We start from the raw sequence: 23,549 nt of genomic DNA, 5'->3' as shown, positions 1-23,549 counted from the left end.
TCACCAAAACTTTATTGCGGCCCAAAGACCCACAAAACAATTTCAAAACTAGATACAGTTAAAACGACCAGACAGACAGATGGAAGAAACCAAGGAAGTCATTTTGTTTTATCTAGGGCATAATCATCTTCGTTTCTTATAACCTCCAAAAGAAACTTAGCCACGGCCAGTGTAATATCATTTGACTGGTCTTCCAAAAGATATTTAATATGGGAGGCTTTGGATTTTCCTGGCAAATTTGCCAGTAGGGGTTTGTTCAGTTAACCCCTTGCTTGCTCATATTGCCCACAATGCAGTAGGATATGCTTCGTATAATCGACGTCCTGGGAACATAAACTAAGCCTATTCCGATAGGGGATGCCTCTCAGCCCGCCGTTTAGAACTTCCGAGGGAAATACATTTAGTCTGGCTTTGGTAAATAAACGCCGATAGGTACCGTATGAGGATATCTGAAAGTCGTATATTATGGTACTCAGTCCTGAACCCAGCGTGGTGCATCAATTCTAAGGAGGAGGCACATGAAGAAGGGCCTCGGAAGATGATGTCAGGGTCCGGGTAGGTTCATATGGAAAGAGGCGGTCCTTGAGATATTGTGGTCCTGAGCTGTTTAAGGCTTTATAGGTCAAAACCAGCACTTGGAATTGGGCCCAGAAACGTACTGGCAGCCAGTGTGGTCAGACCAGGATCAGGGTCATATGCTAAAACCATCTTGCTCCGGTGAGCAACCTGTCCGCTGAATTCTGCACTAGCTGAAGTTTCTGAACCGTCTTCAGAGGCAGCCCTACGTAATAGCAGATTGCAGTAAATTGTGTCCTCCCTCAAAGAGGGCACGTGTTGCGGTGCGACCTGACAACCAAACCCTGTGTTGTGGGTGGATACAATTGGATAGCCACAACACCCTATTGGTAGGTCCCTCGATGCTGGGTTTAATCAGGCCAATGGGACGCTAGCCAAACAGATCGAGGGACCTATTTATGCCCATGCACATGACCCTGATCTTCCTCTTTGGGCCAGTGCATCGGAACACCTGCCCACCTCTCCCTATATTTAGGGCTTGCACTTGACCTTGCTATGCCGTCGTGTGTCGTCTGTCATTGGGACAGGGGCACAGCAGGAATTTTTCCCACTTGGCTGATTAGCTGTTGCCATTTGGGTTTCGCCTGCCGCGTAGCAAATCGTCACAACTTGTTAGGTTGCGGATAGGCTCTGGTTTAGGTGATAGGGATGGGAGAACGCTCTTGCCATCCCTATGTAAAGAGTATTCCGTTAAAGGAATCCAGGGACTCAATAGTTTGGTCAACCCTGAGAGGGGTTGTGCCCGTACCTGAGTCCCGGGGGACATTTGGGTGGTGGACATAGTCTGTTCCCGGCTTTCCGCTGTTCCAGGTGTTCACCCTTGGCTGACCTATGCTGGTGCCCTGGGTCAGCGCTACCTGCATGGCAGGGAGCTAGGCGAACCAGAGCCTATGCAACTAGTCACTTTCTGTAATCAATAAAGTTGTGGCCTAAACTCTGCCAAAAACCAAACCAAAATTTGAGTCTTCTCTGAATTTATTTAAGGGGGAGGTTAAAAGGTCTAAACACACAATCTAACCCTGAGGTTACCAAAGCATAGACAACAGTAGTTATGCTGTCCCTGTCCAGAGAGGGGTGCAGCTGGGCCACCAGCTGAAGCTGATGGAAGGCACTCTGGGCCACTGAGGCCACCTGAGCCTCAAGTGACAGCAGAGGATCCAGGAGGACCCCCAAGCTATGAACCTGCTCCTTCAGAGGAAGTGTAACCCCATCAAGAGCAGGCGACCTCCCAGCCATCTGGTCTAGGGAACCACCCACCCTAGGGAACAGAGCCTGAGTCTTATCTGGATTGAGCTTCAGTTTGTTGGCTGTAATCCAGTCCATTACCAAGACAAGACACAGGTCCAACAGTAGGAGGTGTGCAATCCTTGTTGCTCAAGTTGTCACAGTAGACACATGGCATTCGGTAGCTGAAGCTTCTCCTACAAGACAAGGTTTCATCTCCTGCGGCATCCCTACGTTTCTGGGGTGGTGTTTAAAGGCACAGGAGCAGGCCAACGAGAGAGGGGGAAGTGGCAATCAGCAGTTAAGGGTTCAGAGATATCTCCGCAAACCGAACACCTTGAAGGGTGATGACGAAATCTGCTCGTCAGGATGAGGAGGGTGTGCACAATTGACTTCCTCTGACCAAGACAGGAGATGATCTTTACGGTAATTCCTGTGAGGGTGATGTCAGTTGCGTGCTTGGTGTTTTGTAACCACCTTTGAAGCTGTTGCAAGGCTGGAACCTTCCACTTTGGGGGAGGTTTCCCTTTCTCCACCCGGCCTCTGATAAGACGAAGCAGGAGGGGAAGAGACAGACTGAAGAAATTAGACTTTGTCTCTGGGATCTATCTGTCTGTCTATCTGTCTATCTGTCTATATCATCTATCTATCTATCTATCATCTATCTATCTATCTATCATCTATCTATCTACAGTGGTGCCTCGCAAGACGAAATTAATTCGTTCCACAAGTTTTTTCTTCTTGCGAGTTTTTTGTCTTGCGAAGCACGGTTTCCCATAGGAATGCATTGAAAATCAATTAATGCGTTCCTATGGAGACCGCTTGCCAGGCTGGCGGTGTGGAGAAGGGCTTTTCTCCCCACCGCAAGCCTTCAGGACAGGTACGGGAACAGAGGGGAAGGCGCGCAGCGCTTCTCCTCTGTTCCCGGGGCTTGCGGTGGGAGGAGGGTTTTTCCTCCCCACCGCCAACATTCAGAACAGCATTCTGAATGTTGGCGGTGGGAAGGAAAACACTCCTCCCACCACAAGTCTTCAGGACAGCCATCCAAAGGCTGGCGCAGGGAGAAGGTCTCTCCGCCCCACCGCCAGCCTTCGGAGGAGCCTTCCGAAGGCTGGTGGCGGGAGGAGGTCTCTCCGCCCCACCGCCAGCCTTCGGAGCAGCCTTCCGAAGGCTGGCGGTGGGAGGAGGTCTATCCGCCCCACCGCCAGCCTTCGGAGGAGGTCCGAGGACAGTGGGGAAGACGTGCTGCGCTTCCCCGCTGTCCCGGAGATTTCCCTATGGGCTTTCGTCTTACGAAGGAAGCCCATAGGGAAATTCGTTTTGCGAAGCGCCTCCAAAACGGAAAACCCTTTCGTCTAGCGGGTTTTCCGTCTTGTGAGGCGTTCGTCTTGCGGGGCACCACTGTATCTATCTATCTATCATCTATCCATCATCATCTATCATCTATCTATCATCTATCTATCTATCTATCATCTATCTATCTATCATCTATCTATCTATCTATCTATCTATCATCTATCTATCTATCTATCTATCATCTGTCATCTGTCAATCTATATCAGGGGTCAGCAACCTTTTTCAGCTGTGGGCCGGTCCACTGTCCCTCAGACCATGTGGTGGGCCGGACTATATTATGGAAAAAAATATGAACGAATTCCTATGCCCCACAAATAACCCAGAGATGCATTTTAAATAAAAGGACACATTCTACTCATGTGAAAACACACTGATTCCCAGACCATCCACGGGCCAGATTGAGAAGGCGATTGGGCCGAATCCGGCCCCCGGGCCTTAGGTTGCCTACCCCGATCTATATTATATATCTATAAACCAATGAATGATACTAAATATTGATTTCCACCATAACCAGGTTGAAGTAAGAGTAGCGAAATCACAGCTAAGGAGCTCAAATCGTCTATCTAATGGACAACCTTATTTGGAAATCAAACCCATGTCCAGACTTTAACATTCAAAAACTTTACTTGCAGAAACTTACAATAGATGAATGAAAACATCATATATACAGCCACATGCTTCTCCAAGCTTGGGATTACAGTCTCTTCTTCTAACTTCCAAACAACTGTATTTTCCTCCCTTCCTAGCACTTCCAGCCTTCAGTGTCTCAGTTGGGCCATGCTTCGCAGCTCCTATGAGAGTTTCCCATTTTTACTTTCTCCTGCAGCGTTGCTCACTTTCTTTCAAGTAGAAGCACCCCAGCACTCTGCTCCACTTAGCAGTGTTCACAGTGTATTCTAACACACAGTCCTCGTGCTTCGCATAAAAGAGTCTCTCCTTCATTGGATACCTCCCATGTGACCACCGTTAGCCAATCACACAAGAACCACCAGAATTCCGTTATGAACCAATCCAATTTAGACGTGTAGCGAATGTATACAACAAGCATTTACAATTTCAGTGAATTAAATTGCTATACAGTGGTACCTCGGGTTAAGAACTTAATTCGTTCCGGAGCTCCGTTCTTAACCTGAAACTGTTCTTAACCTGAAGCACCACTTTAGATAATGGGGCCTCCCGCTGCTGCCGTGCCGCTGGAGCACGATTTCTGTTCTCATCCTGAAGGAAAGTTTTTAACCTGAGGTACTATTTCTGGGTTAGCGGAGTCTGTAACCTGAAGCGTATGTAACCTGAGGTACCACTGTACTTAACAAACCATGATTTCTCTCTGTCTCCTGGGGTTCCAGTTCTTTGGGAAAGAGATCTGGTGCTCTGAATAAGGCTTCCTCTCGCCCCTAATGCTCACATCATGATGGAATAGTCTATGGGTCGGGTGATGGTGTGCTCTGTGGCTTGGCTGAATTCCCAGTCGGAGATCCTGCGCTGGCACTCTACATCCCTGTCCCGACAACGGAACAACATGGAAAGCTCTCTCCGGAACTTGACCCCCATGAGGGCATACACCAAGGGGTTGAGGCAGCAGTGGACCAGGCCCATGCTCTCTGTGAAAAGCAACCCAAAATCCAGAATCTTCTCCCTGGCGCAGTCTCGGGCCACGTGGCCCAGGCGCTGCAGGCTGTCCACGAAGATGAATCCATGGAAGGGCGCCCAGCAGAGGACGAAGAGAACCAGAATCACCAGCAGGATACGCACGGCCTGGTGCCTGCAGAAGATGCTGGCTTGGCGCAGGCGATGGAAGACACGGAAATAGCAGACCGCCATTACCAGGAGAGGCAAGAAGAAGCCAAAGAGGAAGGAGACCAAGCGCAGTCCCAACCGCCAAGACTCTGCTTGCCCAGCGTCGAATCTCAGGTGGCAGATGACGGCCCCGGCCTGCGGCGCGTAGGTCGCGGAACGGAAATGGAGGTCCACCACGGACAGGCCGAAGCAGGCGATCCACACGAGGGCGGAGAGGAGGTATGTGTGGGGAAGTTTCACGAGGTGGTGGAGCTGCATGGCATGAATGATGACCAGGTAGCGTTCCATGCTGAGGCACGTCAGGAGGAAGACGGTGCTGTAGCTGTTCATGGTGGAAATGGCTCCCACGAGCTTGCAGGAGACTTCACCGAACACCCAGCCCTGGGTGAACTGGACGGCGCGGAAAGGGAGAGTGAAGGTCAGCAGCAGATCCGCGACGGCCATCTGGAAGAGGTAGCAGTCTGCGAAGAGCCAAGGGCAAGGGCGCCGGCCCAAAATGGCCAGCACAAGGCCGTTGCCCACCAAGCCCACCACAAAAGCCACGGAGAACACCGCTGGGCCAAAATAACGAGAGAAGGCGCCCACCTCATCTTGTGTACAGGGGGCTGTTCCGGGGTCAATTTCGGGGTAGCCTGTGGGGTACTAGGAAGGAGAGAGGGAGACAGTGAGCTGGAGAATCTCTGGGGATTCAACTCACCCGTCCTGAAGGAAATCTTTCAGCACAAATTCACGGCACGTTTTTTTTTAATTCGGGACAAAGCCATTGGGTTTTGTAATTTTCAAAGGTTTGCAGGCAAATGCAGAAGCAGCAGCAGCTAATCTGTGGGTTGCATCTGGCGCCATCCCCCCCACGAAAGGGTTTTTTTGTGGTCACTCAAGGCATTCCCCACCGCCACCAAAAATGTGTGGCCTTTTTATTTCAGCTTTTAATAAAACTGCCTGCTCCTGAGAGTCCCCTACTATCGGGTCAAGAAGCCGAAAGCTTTTTGGGCGCCTCCGCCCAGCCATCCACTGCGTCATACACATATAACACAAACAAAATGTTGATTAAAATAATGGCGACATTTGCTGACCTAGACCCGTGATAGTGTGATACCAAAAGAGCTTTATATGCCCTCCCCAGTCCCATCAAAATGTGTCCATTAAACATTTTCATTTTTTCACAGACAGTGAGTCCCTGTTCTTGTAATGTAAAAAAGTTTTGGGGGGTCACCCTCCCAAATTTCAAATTTATTTATTTACCCAATTTGACTATGAATGAATTATAAAAATTCTGAGTTGGAATGTAAAGAAGAGAGGTTTTGTTTTGTTTTTGTCACCCCCACCCCACATTTTAACTTCGACTTTATTTACCATATTTAACAATGAATGAATGAGGGGGGAGGGAAATCTGTCAAAGTGTTTGGGTCGCCGGTGAGAAAACCTTCTGGTAGCCTGCCTTGAGGACTCCACATTTCCTCACCAAGCCCCCCCCCCCCAATTTAATGTGTGACACCCTCATCCCCACACACAGGCCTCCCCACAGCAAAGGCACAGGATCCAATCCAAAATAGCCATGCCTGGAGTCCCACTTATAAGGGAGGACTTTAAGCAGGTGCTGAACGAATGGGTTCCAGCCTATAATTCACTGGTGAGAGGCAGAAGAGCCCTGGACGAAAAAAAGATGGCAACCCTTCACAATTTGGGAAACAGCTTTCTTATTCCAAGCCAACCCCAGGTAAACGGGCGTCTGGAAGTGTGTGTATGTGAACATCGCTAACGTTGTGTCTCAGTCTGGTCTTAAAGGTGGCCAAGTGACAAACAGGACAGGGGCTCCTGTGCTTTTAATTGGCATGTTGTAGAAGAGGTGATTTTGACAGGGTGCCCTGAGCAACAAGCTATGCCTGCCTCTTCTGCATCGCTATTAAAGGCGCAGGATGCTTGCCCTTTTTTCTCAACTCCCCACCAGCTCACCCTAGCTTAAAGGCAGAGGAGCAGGGCCAGTTTTTAAAACCCCAAATGTTGGCAGAACAGGGAGCTATCCCAGTTGCTAGACGGAGGGAGTGTTACGTACCTCTATGTAATCGGAGTAATCTCCCCAGTCGTCCGACATGTTTGCTTCTGCTACCAAACCATTGCTTTGAGCCCTCAAGTTATGGGGTAAGGCTGGCCCTGCTGCACCTTCCCCACATCTCCTCCCCCCACCTCCAAATGTGGAAGTGGCCCAAGTCATAATTCCGGAGCAGACGCCAACGTTTGCTGCAGTGACAGGAAACAAGGTGAAACCCAAGAAACCCTCCCCCATTGCAAAACCGTCCCAGATGGGGAAGTCAAGAAGCAGTGAGCCTGTTCTCCTGGCCCTGTGCATTCAAAGGCAGCCTAACGTAAAGGTTTCCCTCCATTCAAAGGGCTACCTTTGAAGGTGACCCGGAAACTACAACTAATCCAGAATGCAGCAGCTAGACTGGTGACTGGGAGCAGCCACTGAGACCACCAGTCCTAAAAGACCTACATTGACTCCCAGTACGTTTCTGAGCACAATTCAAAGGGTTGGTGTTGACCTTTAAAGCCCTAAACGGCCTCAGCCCAGTATACCTGAAGGAGCGTCTCCACCCCCATCATTCTGCCCGGACACTGAGGTCCAGCGCCGAGGGCCTTCTGGCGGTTCCATCACTACGAGAAGCCAAGTTACAGGGAACCAGGCAGAGGGCCTTCTTGGTAGTGGCACCCACCCTGTGGAACGCCCTCCCAATGGATGTCAAAGAGAAAAACAACTACCTGACATTTAGAAGACATCTGAAGGCAGCCCTGTTCAGGGAAGTTTTTAATGTGTGACATTTTAATGTATTTTTAATCTTTGTTGGAAGCAGCCCAGAGTGGCTGGGGAAGCCCAGCCAGATGGGCGGGGTACAAATAATAAATTATTATTATTATTATTGCTGAGTCTCCATAGAATCATAGAAATGTAGAGTCGAAATGCAGGAGTCTCAGCCAAAGCATCCAAGACAGATGGCCGTCCAACCTCTGCTTGAAAGCCTTCAAGGAAGGAGAGTCCACAAGCTCCTGAGGGAGAGCTGTTCCACTGTCAAACATCTCTTACTGCCAGAAAGTTCTTCCTGGTGTTTAGTCGAAATCTCCTTTCTTGTAGCTTGAAGCCATTGTTTCAAGTCCTACTCTCCGGAGCAGGAGAAAACAAGCTTGCTCCATCTTCCATGTGGCAGCCCTTGAGATATTTGAAGATGCTATCATATCTCCTCTCCGTCTCCTCCTATCCAGGCGAAACATATCCAGCTCCTTCAACCATCCCTCATAATGTTACGAAAAGGAGCAATGCAGAAGCGAGCTCCAGGTGGCTGGAATGGAAAACAGGATGTTGATGTTATGGGACTGTACCGTGGGAACCAGGGACAGTCTATTCTGTGCACTGAGCACCGGATGTTAGCTCAGAGTGTCACATGACCCTGTACTGGAAGTACATGGGTGGAGTTATTCTCTCTCTGCTGTTGGTGATGAGAGTGTACAGACATGATTTCTCTGTACTGCTGGAAAGACAGGAATAAAGGCATGTAGATACATTTCTGTCTGTCTTTTTCCCCTCCCTGGGAATGGGAGGGGGAGAAGTGGTGTGTTCTTCTCACGTTAGAGGAGGATCGCCGATTGAAGACCTCCCCTGGTCTTGCCGGGAGTCGCTGACAGGGAGGTCAACAAGAATTCAAGCCGGGCACCTGGAGGGTGGCCAATTCCTCTGAACTTCGCTGGCTTTTGGCTTGAATTCAACACATAAGGCATGATTTCCAGACCCTTGATCATCTTGGCTGCCCTCCTCTGCCCACATTCCAACTTGTCAATATAGAGCCGTCTTAAGCACATCCGGCGCTGTGGCGCAAAGATCCCTCCAGCGCCCCCTCCCTTCCCCAGAATTTAGAATTCTGGCCCAACTTGCAGACCACCTCACAGCCCAGGGAATCGCCACCCACAGAAGACATCGCCGATGTGGTGGCTGCGGCGTGGCTGGCCAGACCACCGGAACCCTGCGTTCGCTTGCAAAGCTCCGGGGCTCCTCCTCTGCTGCCTGCCAGTGCAGCCCGCTACCGGCATTATCGCTGCTGCCCAGCGGCCTGAGGAGCAGAAGGCAGTTGCCATGCTGCCGCCTGTGCCCCGGGGAGTGGTGGTGGTGGGGGGGCGGGCACCAGTGACGCAGAGGAGGCCCCTCAGGAGCCGCTCCCGCCACCACCGCTCCCCCCACTCCCTCAGACAACAGCGGCTTGGCGGGCCGGGCAGCGACTGAGGGGATTCCTGCGGCCGAGGGAGAGGAGGTGGCGGCAGCGGAGGAGGAGCCATAGGCCTTAGTGGCTCGTTGCACCCCGCCAACCATCTGGCAGCATGCAGGGAAAGAGGAGGCCGCCGGCAAAGCTGCACAGCTCCCCCACCTCGCTGGAGAGCCCCTGAGAGGCCGGCGCCCTGGCGCAATGAGCCACTAGGACCTAAGGGGAAGACACCTCTGTGTCAATATCCTTCTTAAATTGTGGTGCCCAGAACTGAACACAGTACTCCAGGTCTGGTTTGACCAAGGTGGAAGAGAGTGGTACTCTGACTTCTCTTGATTTGGACACTATGCAGCCTAGAACAGCAGAAAATATTTTCATAGAATCTTAGAGTTGGAAGGGACCCAAAGGTCATCTAGTCCAACCCCCTGCAATGCAATGTTTCATGGCTAAACAGGGTCTATCAGGCCCTTGGGAATGCTTCCACAGGCCAGGCCCCCTCATTACCCACACGCCCTACCCTCAGGCCTGCTTTGCACCCTAAATTTTTTTTGCCTGCCTGGAATGGTACAGTGGTTGGAGTATAGGACCAGGACCTGGGAGACCAGAGTTCAAATCTCCACTTGGCCACGAAGCTCAGCAGGTGACCTTGGGCCGCTCACTGCCTCTCAGCCTAACCTACCTCACAGGGTTGTTGTGGGGAATTAAATGAGGAGTGGGAGACCCATTTGTGCCACTCTGAGCTCCTTTGGGGGAATGTTGGTGTATAAATGCAACAAACAAACAACAAATGCATCTTTGAAATGTGATTGCACCTTTTGCTTGCCAGGATAGAGAGGAGATGTTTGAGTGACAGGTGTCAAAACTAGCCTGCTGTGAAAAGGCAAAAATTTCCCTTCCCTGTTCTGCCTGCTTTTGCCTCTGGACACACTGGGCTGGTGGGTGAGATCCTGTTCCCCACCCGCATATTCCGCCTGAGTGTAAATCTTAGTTGATGTTTTACTGCACAATTTTCACGGTGTCTACGTGGAAATAAGTCCTATTGAATTTGGTGGGGCTGACTCCCAGGGAAGTGGGGTGAGTATTGCAGTCTATGACACTTAGAATAAACAAGCATGGAGCTTTCCGGAGGCAGGGTTCACACACCCCGATTTAAACACGTTTATTTGAATATCTAAAGAGTGCACACTGTACAGGTATTTATACATGTTGTGTGATCAACCCTTTTCTGGTACTTGGGTGTCTGTAGTTTTCAACATTGTCCACAAGGTGGCGCATGGACTTTCATTTGGATGGACTCCCTTTTAATTTGTTATCTGCTAGGACCACATTCACACATTTAAAGTGCTATGATACCACTTTGAAGAGTCGTGGCTTCCCCCCAAAGAATTCTGGGAGCTGCAGGTACAGGCACTCACCTATGACATATTTTCTTTGTGAGCACAGCTGTGGCAGATGAGATGCTCAGGTGCTCATGGAACCGACCGAAAAACCTTAGAAGATTCCTGCTGTGTCAGACCAAGCGCTCATCTAGCCTAGCATCATGCTTCTGACAGGGGACAGCTGGAAGCTGATGACCAGGGTGTGAAGGCATCACTCTTCCTCGCGTATTTGGCTCCAGCACCCGGTTCAACAGGCTCCCTTGGACATCCCATGGAAATATAACCAGGCTGGATCAGGCGAAACACCTATCTCAGAGCACCCCCCCAACATTTCTCCGATAAAAACAGGGACGTCTTATTCCATAGTAATTTTATTAGTTATACCTTGCCCATCTGACTGGGTTGCCCCAGCCACTCTGGGCGGCTTCCAACATATAAAAGAGCATAATAAAGCATTAAACATTTAAAAACTTCCCTATACAGGGCTGCCTTCAGACGTCTTCTAAAGGTTGTATAGTTACTTATCTCCTTGGCTGCGGGGTCGCAAAACTCAGTGTCTTCCAACATTTCTCTGATGAAAATAGGGACGTCCTAAGGAAAAGTGGGACATTCTGGGATCAAATCAGAAGCTGGGACGGCTGCTGTGAATTTGGGACCATCCCTGGAAAACAGGGAGACTTGGAGGGTCTTGCATGGAAGCATGCGAGCTGCCTTGCCCCCGTGACTGAGTGGCCCTAGGCCACGTGATGTCAGCATGCCCCCCAGCATGTGTGGATGTCACGGGGCGTCCTGGCGTCACACACAGCAGGGCATGCAGGTGTGTAATGGGGAAATTTGGGGTGGTGGCCCCCTGCCCCCACCCACTTGGCTCCCCTCTCTGGAAGGAATGTGCCCCTGGCCTGTGATCCTGCCTTTACTTGCATGGATGGAGAAATGTGTGTGCATATCAGAAACCTCACCTTTGCTGTATTCCCTCTCTGCCCCTCCCCAATACAAAAGTAAAAAAATGCACACTTGTTCCTTCACCTGCTTTTGCCTCTGGTCCCACCCACCACTGGGATGTGGCCCCCAGAAGGGAACATGGCCCTTGGCGGAAAAGGATTCCATACCCCTGACCTAGCTAGACCAACATCCCGCTCTCACTGTGGCCAACTAGACATCTGTGGGAATCCCAGAAGCCGGGCGTGAGCTCAAGAGAGCTCTCTGGTTCCATGTTGTTCACTGGGCGGAAGTTCCAAAGTTCCAAAAATATTTACATTCAAAATGTCTTGGGTGCGAGTCTCAGAAACTCTGAAGTCACAACTCTTCGTCTGAGACTTTGTGGTGAGGAAGTGAAGAAAAAAACAAAACCTGAACGTAAACACCAAAGGGGTGTGACTTGTGTAAGTGAAGTGTGAAATAGCTATGTTCACCAGAAAGCTTTCAAAAAAAAAACCCCTAGAAAATCCTTGTGGATGGAAATGGACGTTTCAAGAATCAAAATCCCCAAACCCATATTTTGAAGGGTAGTTCTTCAGAATCTTGGAAGCCTACTTTTGAATTACGTTGAGGCCCAGACCCCAGGAGGCTCCATTCAGCGCTAGCCTAGTGATAACTTTTTCGCTGTTTTTAAAAAGCGGTACGAAAGAAACAACCGCTGCTCACAGTGTGAACATTCATCTGACTGTCACCCCTGGTAAATAGGTTGTGAAGGGCGTGTGTGGGTGTTATTTCAGAAATCTGTAAACCCAGGTTGGTTGTGTTGAGAGTGGGGCAATGTAAATGCATGGGTGCATCGAGAAGGATGCCACTTTCGACTCTCTTAAAAGCTGTTGACTGGCTGGCTCAACAACAGGGAAACTCTGGATGAATAGGGAAACTCTAGGCTTACTAGAGCCCCGAGTAGGAGGCCTCTGTGCTCTCAGACCAAGTTGAATCTCTCCTGTGGCTGGAGCTCCTGGCATGTCTCTGCAGGAACGCATGGCTGACGCAGCCAAAGGATTCGAGAAGGCTGAGGAACCTGTTCTGAAACTTGACGCCCACGAAAGCGTAGAGCAGTGGGTTGAGGCAGCAGTGGAAGAATCCCAAGCTGGTAGTGACTGTCTCGGCCATGTCCAGTTTGGCCTCCCACTCGCAATCCTTCTGCAGGGCGTTGAAATCAATCAGGTTCTCGATAAACTCCACCAAGTGATAAGGAGTCCAGCAGAGGAAGAAGACAACCACCACAGCGAGGATGACTCTGAAGGCCTTGTTCTTCTTGGAGCCTTTGGAGTTCATGAGGCTGAGGATGATCCTGATGTAGCAACAGGTCATCGCTACCAGTGGGAGGAAGAAGGCAAGAAGTTGGCTGAAGATGCGAATGAAGAACTTGGCTGAGCTCGAGCCCGGGGGGAAATTGAGGGTGCACGAGGTGGTGTTTTGGCGGGAATCGGGTTCAGAGGTCAGGTAGATGAAATCCGGAAGCGTGAGGAGAATGCAGAGAACCCAAACGACCAACGAGCTGAGGAGGATGAGAGAGGACCTGCCCCTGTTGTACATGCGAATGACGTAAACAATGGAGAGGTACCTGTCGAAGCTGATGCAGACCAGGAAGAAGATGCTAGCGTAGAAGTTGATCTTGAAAACGCTGCCAACCATCTTGCACATGACGTCCCCAAAGACCCAGCTGTGCACGGCCTGGACAGCCCAGAATGGAAGAGTCAACACAAGGAGAACATCTGCAACAGCCAGGTGCAAGATGAACACATCCGTCCCAGGTAGGGATTCCTTGGCACGCAGCAAGACAGCAATCACCATCACATTCCCACAGAGCCCCAGGAGGAAAATCAGGATGTAGAAGGGAGGCAGGAAATAGCGCCTGAATGCCTGGGTGGTGTCGGAGCCACAGAGCAAGGTGTCATTGTTGCTATCGTAGTAGTTGAGGTATGTGCTGTTGTCCATGAAAGAGGCAATGTCAGCTTCCTCACCTGGATTCCAGACATAAGCCTAAAAAGGAATAATAATAATTGTTATGATTCCTCCTCACCACTATGAGCTGAATAAAGAGCATAAAATCCACTCTCGACTCCTGGTATATTTTAATAATAATAATAATAATAATAATAATAATAATAATAATAATTGTACCACGGCCATCTGACTGGGTTGCCACACCATTTCTGGGCAGCTTGCAGCATATACAGTGGTACCTCAGGTTAAGTACTTAATTTGTTCCGTTCTTAACCTGAAACTGTTCTTAACCTGAAGCACCACTTTAGCTAATGGGGCCTCCTGCTGCCGCCACGCCACCGGTGCACGATTTCTGTTTTCATCCTGAAGCAAAGTTCTTAACCTGAGGTAATATTTCTGATTAGCAAAGCCTGTAACCTGAAGCGTATGTAACCTGAAGCATATGTAACCCGAGGTACCACTGTACAAATATATAATTAAACATTAAAAAAAATTCCCATTACAGGGCTGCCTTCAGATGTCATCCAAAACCCAGCTAGTTGTTTATTTCCTTGACATCTAACAGAAGGGCGTTCCACAGGGCAGGTGCCACTGCTGAGAAGGCCCTCTGCCTGGTTCCCTGTAACCTCACTTCTCGCAGTGAGGGAACTGCCAGAAGGCCCTCAGAGCTGGATCTCAGAGTCTGGGCAGAACGATGGGGGTGGAGACGCTCCTTCATGTATACTGGGCCTTTGAGGCAGTTTAGGGTTTTAAAGGTCAGCACCAACACTTTGAATTGTGCCTGGAAACGTACTGGGAGCCAATGTAGATCTGTCTGGACCGGTGTTACATGGTCTCTGTTGCCACTCCCAGTCACCAGTCTAGCTGCCGCTTTCTGGATTAGTTGTAGTTTCTGAGTCACCTTCAAGTTCTCCAAGCGGGAGATAGCCAGGGCATGTACAACTCTGGTGAGGCAGTGTGCAGGCAGGAGGCTGTAGCCATTGGAAACCTTCTTTCCTATAATGCCTGTCATGGGAGATTTGTGATCAGATATCTCACATCTTTTATATACAGTGGTACCTTGGATTACCTACGCTTCAGGGGACATACGCTTCAGGTTACAGACTCCGCTAACCCAGAAATAGTACCTCAGGTTAAGAACTTTGCTTCAGGATGAGAACAGAAATCGTGCTCTGGCGTCGCAGCAGCAGCAGCAGGAGGCCCCATTAGCTAAAGTGGTGCTTCAGGTTAAGAACAGTTTCAGGTTAAGAACGGAACAAATTAAGTACTTAACCTGAGGTACCACTGTATATAAAAAACCCTGAAATGCAGCTGCAGGGAGTGGATAAGCACTGCCAGTTTCCTCAAAGAAGCAGCATGTGGAGGGAGGGCCTAACTCCTTTCCACCTACATCATTTTCTGGATTAAAAAAAACCCAAAACAAAGCTGTCCCTGGTGCTCCAATTACTGTGCACTTTAGCAGCTGTTGAGGGGGAAATGATTTGGCTAAAATTGAGTGGAGTCAGGAGCTGGCGAGCTTCATTAATGGGCCTCCTACAAAGATCCAATTCTGCAGTTTGCTCAACAAAAGTACAGTGGTACCTTGGGTTACATACGCTTCAGGTTACACACTCCGCTAACCTAGAAATAGTGCTTCAGGTTAAGAACTTTGCTTCAGGATAAGAACAGAAATCGGGCTGCAGCAGCGCGGCAGCAGCAGGAGGCCCCATTAGCTAAAGTGGTGCTTCAGGTTAAGAACAGTTTCAGGTTAAGAACGGACCTCCAGAACAAATTAAGTACTTAACCCGAGGTACCACTGTATATGTAATAAGAGCAGGAAGGGGATAGAAAGAGCAATTTCGCAGATCAAACCTGAAATACAACAATATACCATGATATTGGTCTAACTCTTATTACACTAATCCAAACTGAGATGGGTAGAATGTACAATCAATGGTCACCTCAGGGCACTGGCAGTTTCATGCACCAGTTGTAGGTTGTGGGAAACTGAGAGGAGCCAACGATGATGATGATGATGATTTTGCAACAGTCTCTTTAAAGCAGGGCTTTCCAATCTGTGTGTCTTGATATGTTAGTGTGTCGGCTGCAGTGTGCACGTGTGTCGTGCAAATGCCTCCTGCTCTCCTCCCGGGGAGGTTTAACCTTCGGTTTGCTAGTAAAACTGAATTACTGTGTCGTGAAATGAGGCACGTCTAAAAAAGTGCGTCGCCAACAAGAAAAGTTTGGAAAGCTCTGCTTTAAAGGGATTTGGGACTTCAGTGGTGGTTGGCTCTTTCCTACCCATCACACATCCAGGTCACATTTGTCACACAGAGCCTTGGGCACCTTTGGGAGGTCAGGGGAAATGGTTTTGTGGTGTTGATTCACCACCAAATTTCTCCTTCGCCCTACCTGACAGAACCCGTTTGTGTGGCATTGCGGAGTTCAGGGAGACCCTTGACTGCTCCTCTTCTCCATTCCCCGTTCTCTTATTCTTCTTCAGTGAACAGGCCTTTTCATTACAACCAGGCCATTTTCACACCAAACACATTTAAAGCGCTACAGTACCACACTGAATAATCATGGCTTCCTGCAAAGGATTCTGGGAGCTGTGGTTTTGTTAAAGGGGCTCAGAGTTCTTGTTTAGTCATTTATTTGTGTCCAACTCTTCGTGACCCCATGGACCAGAGCACGCCAGGCACTCCTGTCTTCCACTGCCTTCCACCGTTTGGTCAAACTCATGCTGGTAGCTTCGAGAACACTGTCCAACCATCTCGTCCTCTGTCGTCCCCTTCTCCTTGTGCCCTCCATCTTTCCCAACATCAGGGTCTTTTCCAGGGAGTCTTCTCTTCTCATGAGGTGGCCAAAGTATTGGAGCCTCGGCTTCAGGATCTGTCCTTCCAGTGAGCACTCAGGGCTGATTTCCCTAAGAATGGAGAGGTTTGATCTTCTTGCAGTCCATGGGACTCTCAAGAGTCTCCTCCAGCACCATAATTCAAAAGCATCAATTCTTTGGCGATCAGCCTTCTTTATGGTCCAGCTCTCCCTTCCATACATCACTACTGGGAAAACCATAGCTTTAACTATACAGACCTTTGTTGGCAAGGTGATGTCTCTGCTTTTTAAGATTCTGTCTAGTTCTTAGAAGACCCCTATCCCCCGAAGACATTTCCCAGAGTGGGTAGGCAATCGACCCCTCTTCACAGGGAACTCTAGGAATTGTAGCTCTGGGAGGGGGGATAGGGGATAGGGGCCTTCTAAGAACTCTGAGCCCCTTTAACAAAACCACAGCTCCCAGAATCCTTTGCAGGAAGCCATGACTGTTCAGTGTGGTACTGTAGCGCTTTAAATGTGTATGGTTGTGTGGTCTCTTGACAACTCTCAGCACCCTGAACAAAACGCAACTCACTTCTTCTCGTGGAATAAATGTGCGAATGCGAGCGTGACCAGAATGCCTCTCGCACATGCACACTACTGCTTCAGAAAGATCATTAGTTTAGAGTCTAAGTTTCCCCAGCTGTTCCACTGGGACCCCTCCCCTCATTTGCCCCTCATCCCACTCCTGCGTCGCCTCACCAGCCCCACAATTCAAAAGCTTAGTTCTGAGAGCTGAAGAGGGGATGCTTAGTTCGTTGGTTCCTTGTGGTGTACACACTTCATTTCACTCGCCCCTCCACCATCTCTGGTGAAGGCGGTTTTGCAGATTTTCAAGACACCACCACATCTTTCGAAACCTGTCACCAGAGTCATTCGGGGAACGAGTGAGCAGGGCACAAAGGAAGATGCTTCTCTCGTTGTACCTTTGGCTCTCCAAAGGTAGCACATGTTGGCAGTTTGTCTCCCCCTCCCCAAGTGTGGTATTAATTAGAGCATTTTTACCCCCAAAAAAGGCTCCTGGAGTGGCTTACAGACAATCAATCAAAACTAGACAGCCTCTCTCCGAGAAAACAGGTGCCAATTCTTAAATAATAGATCTTATAATGACCCCCTCAGCTCGGGAGCATGAGGAGGTGCTTGATAGAGCTGGTTTGGGGGCAAACCTGATGGAAGGACCCTACTGCTCATTTCTCCCACTGAGGCAAAAGTATGGCAAAAGCAGAGTTGTTTTTTTGACTCCCCTGCCCTTGCTTGAGATACCGTACTTTTCTGTCTATAAGACGCCCCCATGTATAAGAACCCCTATTTTGGAGGACTCAAATTTAAGAAAATAGGGGGAAGTTGCCCAGAGTTGCTGAGCTTTTGTGAGGAGGATTGCCCCAGAGTTGTTGAGTTTTGGGGGGGGAGGATTGCGCACATCAACGAGCCCGCCAATCATCTGAATGCAACACAACATGAACCGCAAATCGCCCACCCTATTGCCGCAACAGCAGCCAATCCTGGACAATCCATAACTCACTTGCAAAAACACCACTGAAAATCTCCACATCGTGTGTCTCATCAGCCCCCCCCCCCCGATGCACTATCCGTGTGTAAGACGAGCCCCCCATTTTTGAAGTTAGTTTTCCAGGGGGGGAAAACCTCGTCTAATACACGGGGGGGGGGGATACGGTAATGTCATTACTGTGTGTGTGTGTGTGTGTGTGTGTGTGTGTGTGAACAAAAAGACAGAACAAAAGACAGGCAGTTTTGGAATTAGTCAGAGATAGTCGCAGAGTTTTAGACTCCAAAAGCCCTTTCAGTGGTGATGGCAGCATTGCGCTGGAAAATTGATAGGGGAGCAGTGAACTTTGAGGTGTTCATTAGTGGTACCTCAGGTTAAGCATTTAATTCGTTCCAGAGGTCCGTTCTTAACTTGAAACTGTTCTTAACCTGAAGCACCACTTCAGCTAATGGGGCCTCCTGCTGCTGCTGCGCCGCCGGAGTACAATTTCTGTTCTCATCCTGAAGCAAAGTTCTTAACCTGAGGTATTATTTCTGGGTTAGTGGAGTCTGTAACCTGAAGCGTCTGTAACCTGAAGCGTATGTAACCCGAGGTACCACTGTATAACTGCAATCCCATCCATCGCAAAATCGTCACAGATCTCCTTCCAAGCAAACAGAACCTTGGTGCAGGCTGGGTCCCCAGCATTTTCACCATGTGGGGAAACTGGGGGGTCACAGCAGGGCATTTTCCTTGCACACACAGAAGCCCCCGGGTTCAACCCCTGGCATTTCCAGGTACAGCTGGGAGAAACCAGTGTGTGAAATACTCTGGTAAAGGTAAAGGTAAAGGGACCCCTGACCATTAGGTCCAGTCATGGCCGACTCTGGGGTTGCGGCGCTCATCTCGCTTTATTGGCTTCCGGGTCATGTGGCCAGCAGGACTAAGCCGCTTCTGGTGAAACCAGAGCAGCGCACGGAAACGCCGTTTACCTTCCCACTAGAGCGGTACCTATTTATCTACTTGCACTTTGATTTGCTTTCGAACTGCTATGTTGGCAGGAGCAGGGACCGAGCAATGGGAGCTCACCCCGTCGTGGGGATTCGAACCGCCAACCTTCTGATCAGCAAGTTCTAGGCTCTGTGGTTTAACCCACAGCGCCACCCATGTTCCTAGATTATTATTATTATTACCTAAATTCATACTTCCAGATAGCCTGTTTGACCTAAGGGTGCAGCAAGAACCCTGCTGAATCAGCTCCTATCGGGCCTAGAATGTTGATTCCCACAGTGGTCAGGCAAAGGACTCTTGAGCAGGACACAAAAGAACAGCTTTGCCCCCCCCTTCCTTTCTCTATTTCTCGCCCCCTTCTCTTTCTCTCCCATCTCCATGTCTCCCTCGCTACCTTCTCACTGGTCCCTCTCCCTTCCTCACCCCCTCAACTTCCTCCCTGACACATCACACCCTTTGAAGCAGCTTCCCCACCACAAGCACAAGACAATGATTGCTGCACATCGTTTGCGATGCTCCTGAATCCACCACTGTACGTAATTAGTTCTAGTAAACGATCCTGGCCTGCAGGACTGCGTGCCAGAGATGGCAGTTTAGGAGTGGGGGGTGGGGAGTGTGATAGCCATGAGAAATAATACCTCTGCTCTGTCTCATACACACCAAACACACATGTGGGCTGCATTCCTGCAAGAGAACCAACTTTGGGTTAACCCAAGAACAGTAACTTTCCAGAACGCGGTTAAATGCAAACACACTTCCAGGAAACATGTCAAATGTTGCTCTAAACAAGTTCAATGCAGGTAACAGCAAAAAGAAAAAAAGAAAAGAAAAAGAAAGAGCCACACACACATCTTGCATCCTTTACTCCAGTGTAAATCTTCCCTTTTAAATTAACTGAGCTTTCCCCCCCAGAATCAATTGTCATTATGCTCAGGGAAAGACAAGTATGGCAGTTTTTTGTTCCTCCTCATTTTCTCATTTTACACATTTTTTTTCAAAGCAATGTTATATACTTTAATGTCTCATTTCCCAAATACGTCCAATGTAATGCACACTTTATGCTAGCATACGCATTTTTGCAGACGTTCGGATGTGCAAAATTTGGATGTGTGGGTTTCGAAGGACTTTCAGTTCTTGTGTTGTTTTGGAGACCGAATCAAGTGAGCTTGGATTTAAGTGCAAACTGGGTCAAATTCCACCCTCCTCCTGAATTAAGGTCCAATGCTGCTCTTGATTCCGGCCGACTCGTTTCAAGTCGACCAGGAGGATGAAATCTGATCACCGTAGGCAGCCGTCTTGTGGCCTCTACAGCTTCAAACAGGCTGGGTTGAAAAGATTAAAAGAAGAAGAAAACTACTTTTGTCACTGTCGGCCAAGATGCAAGGATCATGTCCCTCAGAATGAGAAGAGATCAAAGAGATCTCCTGCTGTGAAAGTGCGGGGGAGGGGACCTTTGGCTCCCATTCAGCTGTGAGCACCACACTCTTGCCAGAGCTGTGCACTTCAAAATGCAGCCGTTGCTCTAGCCAGCTGCTCTGAACAAAGATAAACGTGGACGAGCCATGGAGTTCAGGGGCAACAACACACGTACAACCATGAAAACAAAGGCCCCGCGTTCGATTCCTGGCACCTCCAACTCTGAAAAGAATCGGGCAGCATGTGAGTCACCCCAGAGAGCCCCGTCAGTCACAGTTTCCAGCCCTGATAAGCCTGTTCTGGCAAAAACAACAAATGTAAAAACACTTTACATTTACAGTGGTACCTTGGGTTAAGTAATTAATTTGTTCCGGAGGTCTGTTCTTAACCTGAAACTGTACTTAACCTGAAGCACCACTTTAGCTAATGGGGCCTCCTGCTGCCGCTGCACCGCCGGGGCCCGATTTCTGTTCTTATCCTGAAGCAAAGTTCTTAACCTGAAGCACTATTTCTGGGTTAGCGGAGTCTGTAACCTGAAGCGTATGTAACCTGAAGCGTATGTAACCTGAGGTACCACTGTATAGCACTCCCCCACACACACACAAAGAATCCCAGGAACTGTGGTTTGCCTGCACAGAACTGCATTCCCAGCACCCTTAACAAACTACAGTTCCCGGGATTTCTTAGGGTGTGTGCATGTGCTTTAAATGTCTGGTGTGCGCATAGCAGAAGAGCCTTGAGGTGTGAAATCCCATAAATGCACGCCGCATAGGTCACAGATGGACAGATAAATAGCCTGACCTGGTTTGTATCCTGCACAAGTTGGAAGGAGGCAATCAAGCTCCTTTGCCTCTCTCCAAACAGCTGACAGGAACAATCACAGGTTTTTCTTAAAAGAAGAACTCTGCACATGCCTCTAGGGCAGTGGGATCAGAGAGGGTGCCATACGGGATGCCTGATTCTCTGTCAGCATCTTGACCCACTTAGCTCAGTGTCATCTTCTCTGACCTGCAGTCGCTCTCCAAAACTTAAAACTGTTTTCAACGTATTTTAAAATGTTGTAACCCACCCTGGGACCTTAGGGTGAAGGGCAGGTAATACATTGAAACAAATTTTAAGAAAAATAGCAAAACCATTACTACAATCATGACAAGATCCATCTACTAACAAGAAAAGCAGAAAAGAAAAGCTATTGCAGGTCATGAGTTGCGAATGAAAGTCAACTGCAGCAGCAGCAGCCTCTAAAATCGTTATGAATGAATCTCTGTTCTACAGTCGCAAGCACCCAGCCCATTTATTTCAATATAAGTGTCACAAATATGCCCACGTGGCTTATCCATTTCATCAGTAATGTTGGTTTGTTGCTTATGAGAGTTATCTTCTTGAGGATTAGAGACATGTATAGTGTCACCTGAAATAAGGTTTAGAGGAGATTCTCTGTTTTGCTCCTCTGTAGCTTTAGAGGTAACAAATCTGAGATGGAATTCTTCAAACATCAGGGAGTGAGCTTCCTTGAATTCAGTAGAACTCCCCGCTCCCCAATTGTATGCACGTAGGATCAGGCTGATAGGAACAATCACAGGTTTTTCTTAAAAGAACTCTGCACATGCCTCTAGGGCAGTGCGATCAGGGAGGGAAACATAGGGAATGCCTTATAGATCAAACCTCTCCATTCTTAAGGAAATCAGCCCTGAGTGCTCACTGGAAGGACAGATCCTGAAGCTGAGGCTCCAATACTTTGGCCACCTCATGAGAAGAGAAGACTCCCTGGAAAAGACCCTGATGCTGGGAAAGATGGAGGGCACAAGGAGAAGGGGACGACAGAGGACGAGATAGTTGGATAGTGTTCTCGAAGCTACCAGCATGAGTTTGACCAAACTGCGGGAGGCAGTGGAAGACAGGAGTGCCTGGCGTGCTCTGGTCCATGGGGTCACGAAGAGTCGGACACGACTAAACGACTAAACAACAACAACAACAACAAGGATCAGGCTGCAAAATAATCTCAGAAGGCAAATCTGGATGGGTGGCTGTCTGTGCTTTTGGCAATGTTGCTTCTCGTGGCACAACTCTTGATTCTTTAAATGTCTCAGAGGGGCTTATTAGAACGGTGATGCTGGAAGTTTGAATCTAATATCTGGGATATGGCACCTGTTGTCGTCTCGGCGATGCTCAGTGGCGTAGCGTGGGTTGTCAGCACCCGGGGAAGGCAAGTAATTTGCGCCCCCTAACCCATGGATTTGCGCACCCTAACCCTAACCCCCAGATGTTGCGCCCGGTGCGCCCGGCCCCCCCTGCACCCCCCACGCTACGCCACTGGCGATGCTGAACTCCCAACTTCTGTCAGCCCAGCCAGCATGGTCAGTGCTGGGAGTTGCAGTCTAACAACATGTGGAGGGCTACAGATTCCCCATTTCTGATCTGAATACAGCCTGATATTCAGTTCCATTCAAACAAGGGTAGCAGTCTAGTGAGAACAGTTCCTACCTTCAATGCCCTCTGGCAAACTGCATTCCTAAATTATTTCACATGGGTTAGCTCAGTGGGTAGATCACGAGACTTTTAATCCCAGGGTTGTGGGTGTGTGTCCCATGTTGGACAAAATATTCCTGCTTTGCAAGACTAAATGACTCTTGTGGCCCCTTGCAACTCTGCCATTCTATGATTCTGTCCCCGCACTTGTTTTTTCAAGGCATCAGGCTCCCCACCCACCCATGCTCTGTAAAATTTTACGTTCCCTGCCCACCGCTTTGTAGAATGTGCAGCCTGCAAACCTGCGTAGCCCCATCAAAACCCAGACCACAATATCATCAGCTAACTGTTATTGGTAGGTTTTCTTTCATATTAGTAACCCACTTTAAGCAACTTCTCTGTGGATGGGGAAAATGACACACACAAACACACACACATACGTAACAATTAACCCAGTTTTAAGAGCAAAGTAGATTAGATTCAGCACTGTCTATGCCTTATTTGATTATATAATCACAAATATAACCAGAGATGGAGAAACTCACCATAGCTAGAAGTGTTTAGACTTCACACAGCCCAACGGAGTACACGGGAGGAGGTTCTTCAGAGGATGGAGCCTTTGATCTGGCCTAGACTATTTTATATCCTCTCTCTGCTGAGCGGAGGGCAGGAAGTCTGTTGAGGTAAAAGTATGGTATGATTGCACAGCATGAAAGGGGGCTGGAGATTTGCCTCCCCCTGGCCTGCCAAGGCTCCTGACATCGTGCAGAGTGCATGTCCCCCTCCTCTCAGCGACGACTGGATGGG

At 49.0% G+C, this 23,549-nt stretch overlaps 2 protein-coding genes across 2 annotated transcripts; both read right to left on the bottom strand.

Annotated features, from left to right (window-relative positions):
- Positions 1 to 4,220: 4,220 nt before the first annotated feature.
- On the bottom strand, positions 4,221 to 7,092 carry LOC128418289 (C-X-C chemokine receptor type 3-2-like). Its single transcript, XM_053397815.1, has 2 exons — positions 7,007 to 7,092; positions 4,221 to 5,595 (listed from the first exon to the last, which is right to left on the bottom strand). The coding sequence occupies exons 1-2, from the start codon at positions 7,043 to 7,045 to the stop codon at positions 4,558 to 4,560; spliced, it is 1,077 nt and encodes a 358-aa protein (XP_053253790.1). The 5' UTR covers positions 7,046 to 7,092; the 3' UTR covers positions 4,221 to 4,557.
- Positions 7,093 to 10,411: 3,319 nt separating this feature from the next.
- CXCR3 (C-X-C motif chemokine receptor 3) lies at positions 10,412 to 23,516 on the bottom strand. Its single transcript, XM_053397814.1, has 2 exons — positions 23,288 to 23,516; positions 10,412 to 13,543 (listed from the first exon to the last, which is right to left on the bottom strand). Exons 1-2 carry the CDS (start codon positions 23,288 to 23,290, stop codon positions 12,449 to 12,451), a joined length of 1,098 nt encoding a protein of 365 aa, XP_053253789.1. The 5' UTR covers positions 23,291 to 23,516; the 3' UTR covers positions 10,412 to 12,448.
- Between the last annotated feature and the right edge of the window lie 33 nt (positions 23,517 to 23,549).

The sequence above is a fragment of the Podarcis raffonei genome, chromosome 8 (assembly GCF_027172205.1).
Source record: "Podarcis raffonei isolate rPodRaf1 chromosome 8, rPodRaf1.pri, whole genome shotgun sequence".
Classification (NCBI taxonomy): domain Eukaryota; kingdom Metazoa; phylum Chordata; class Lepidosauria; order Squamata; family Lacertidae; genus Podarcis; species Podarcis raffonei.
The sequence above is the reverse complement of the archived record's forward strand: the minus strand, read 5'-3'. Positions and strand labels throughout refer to the sequence as shown.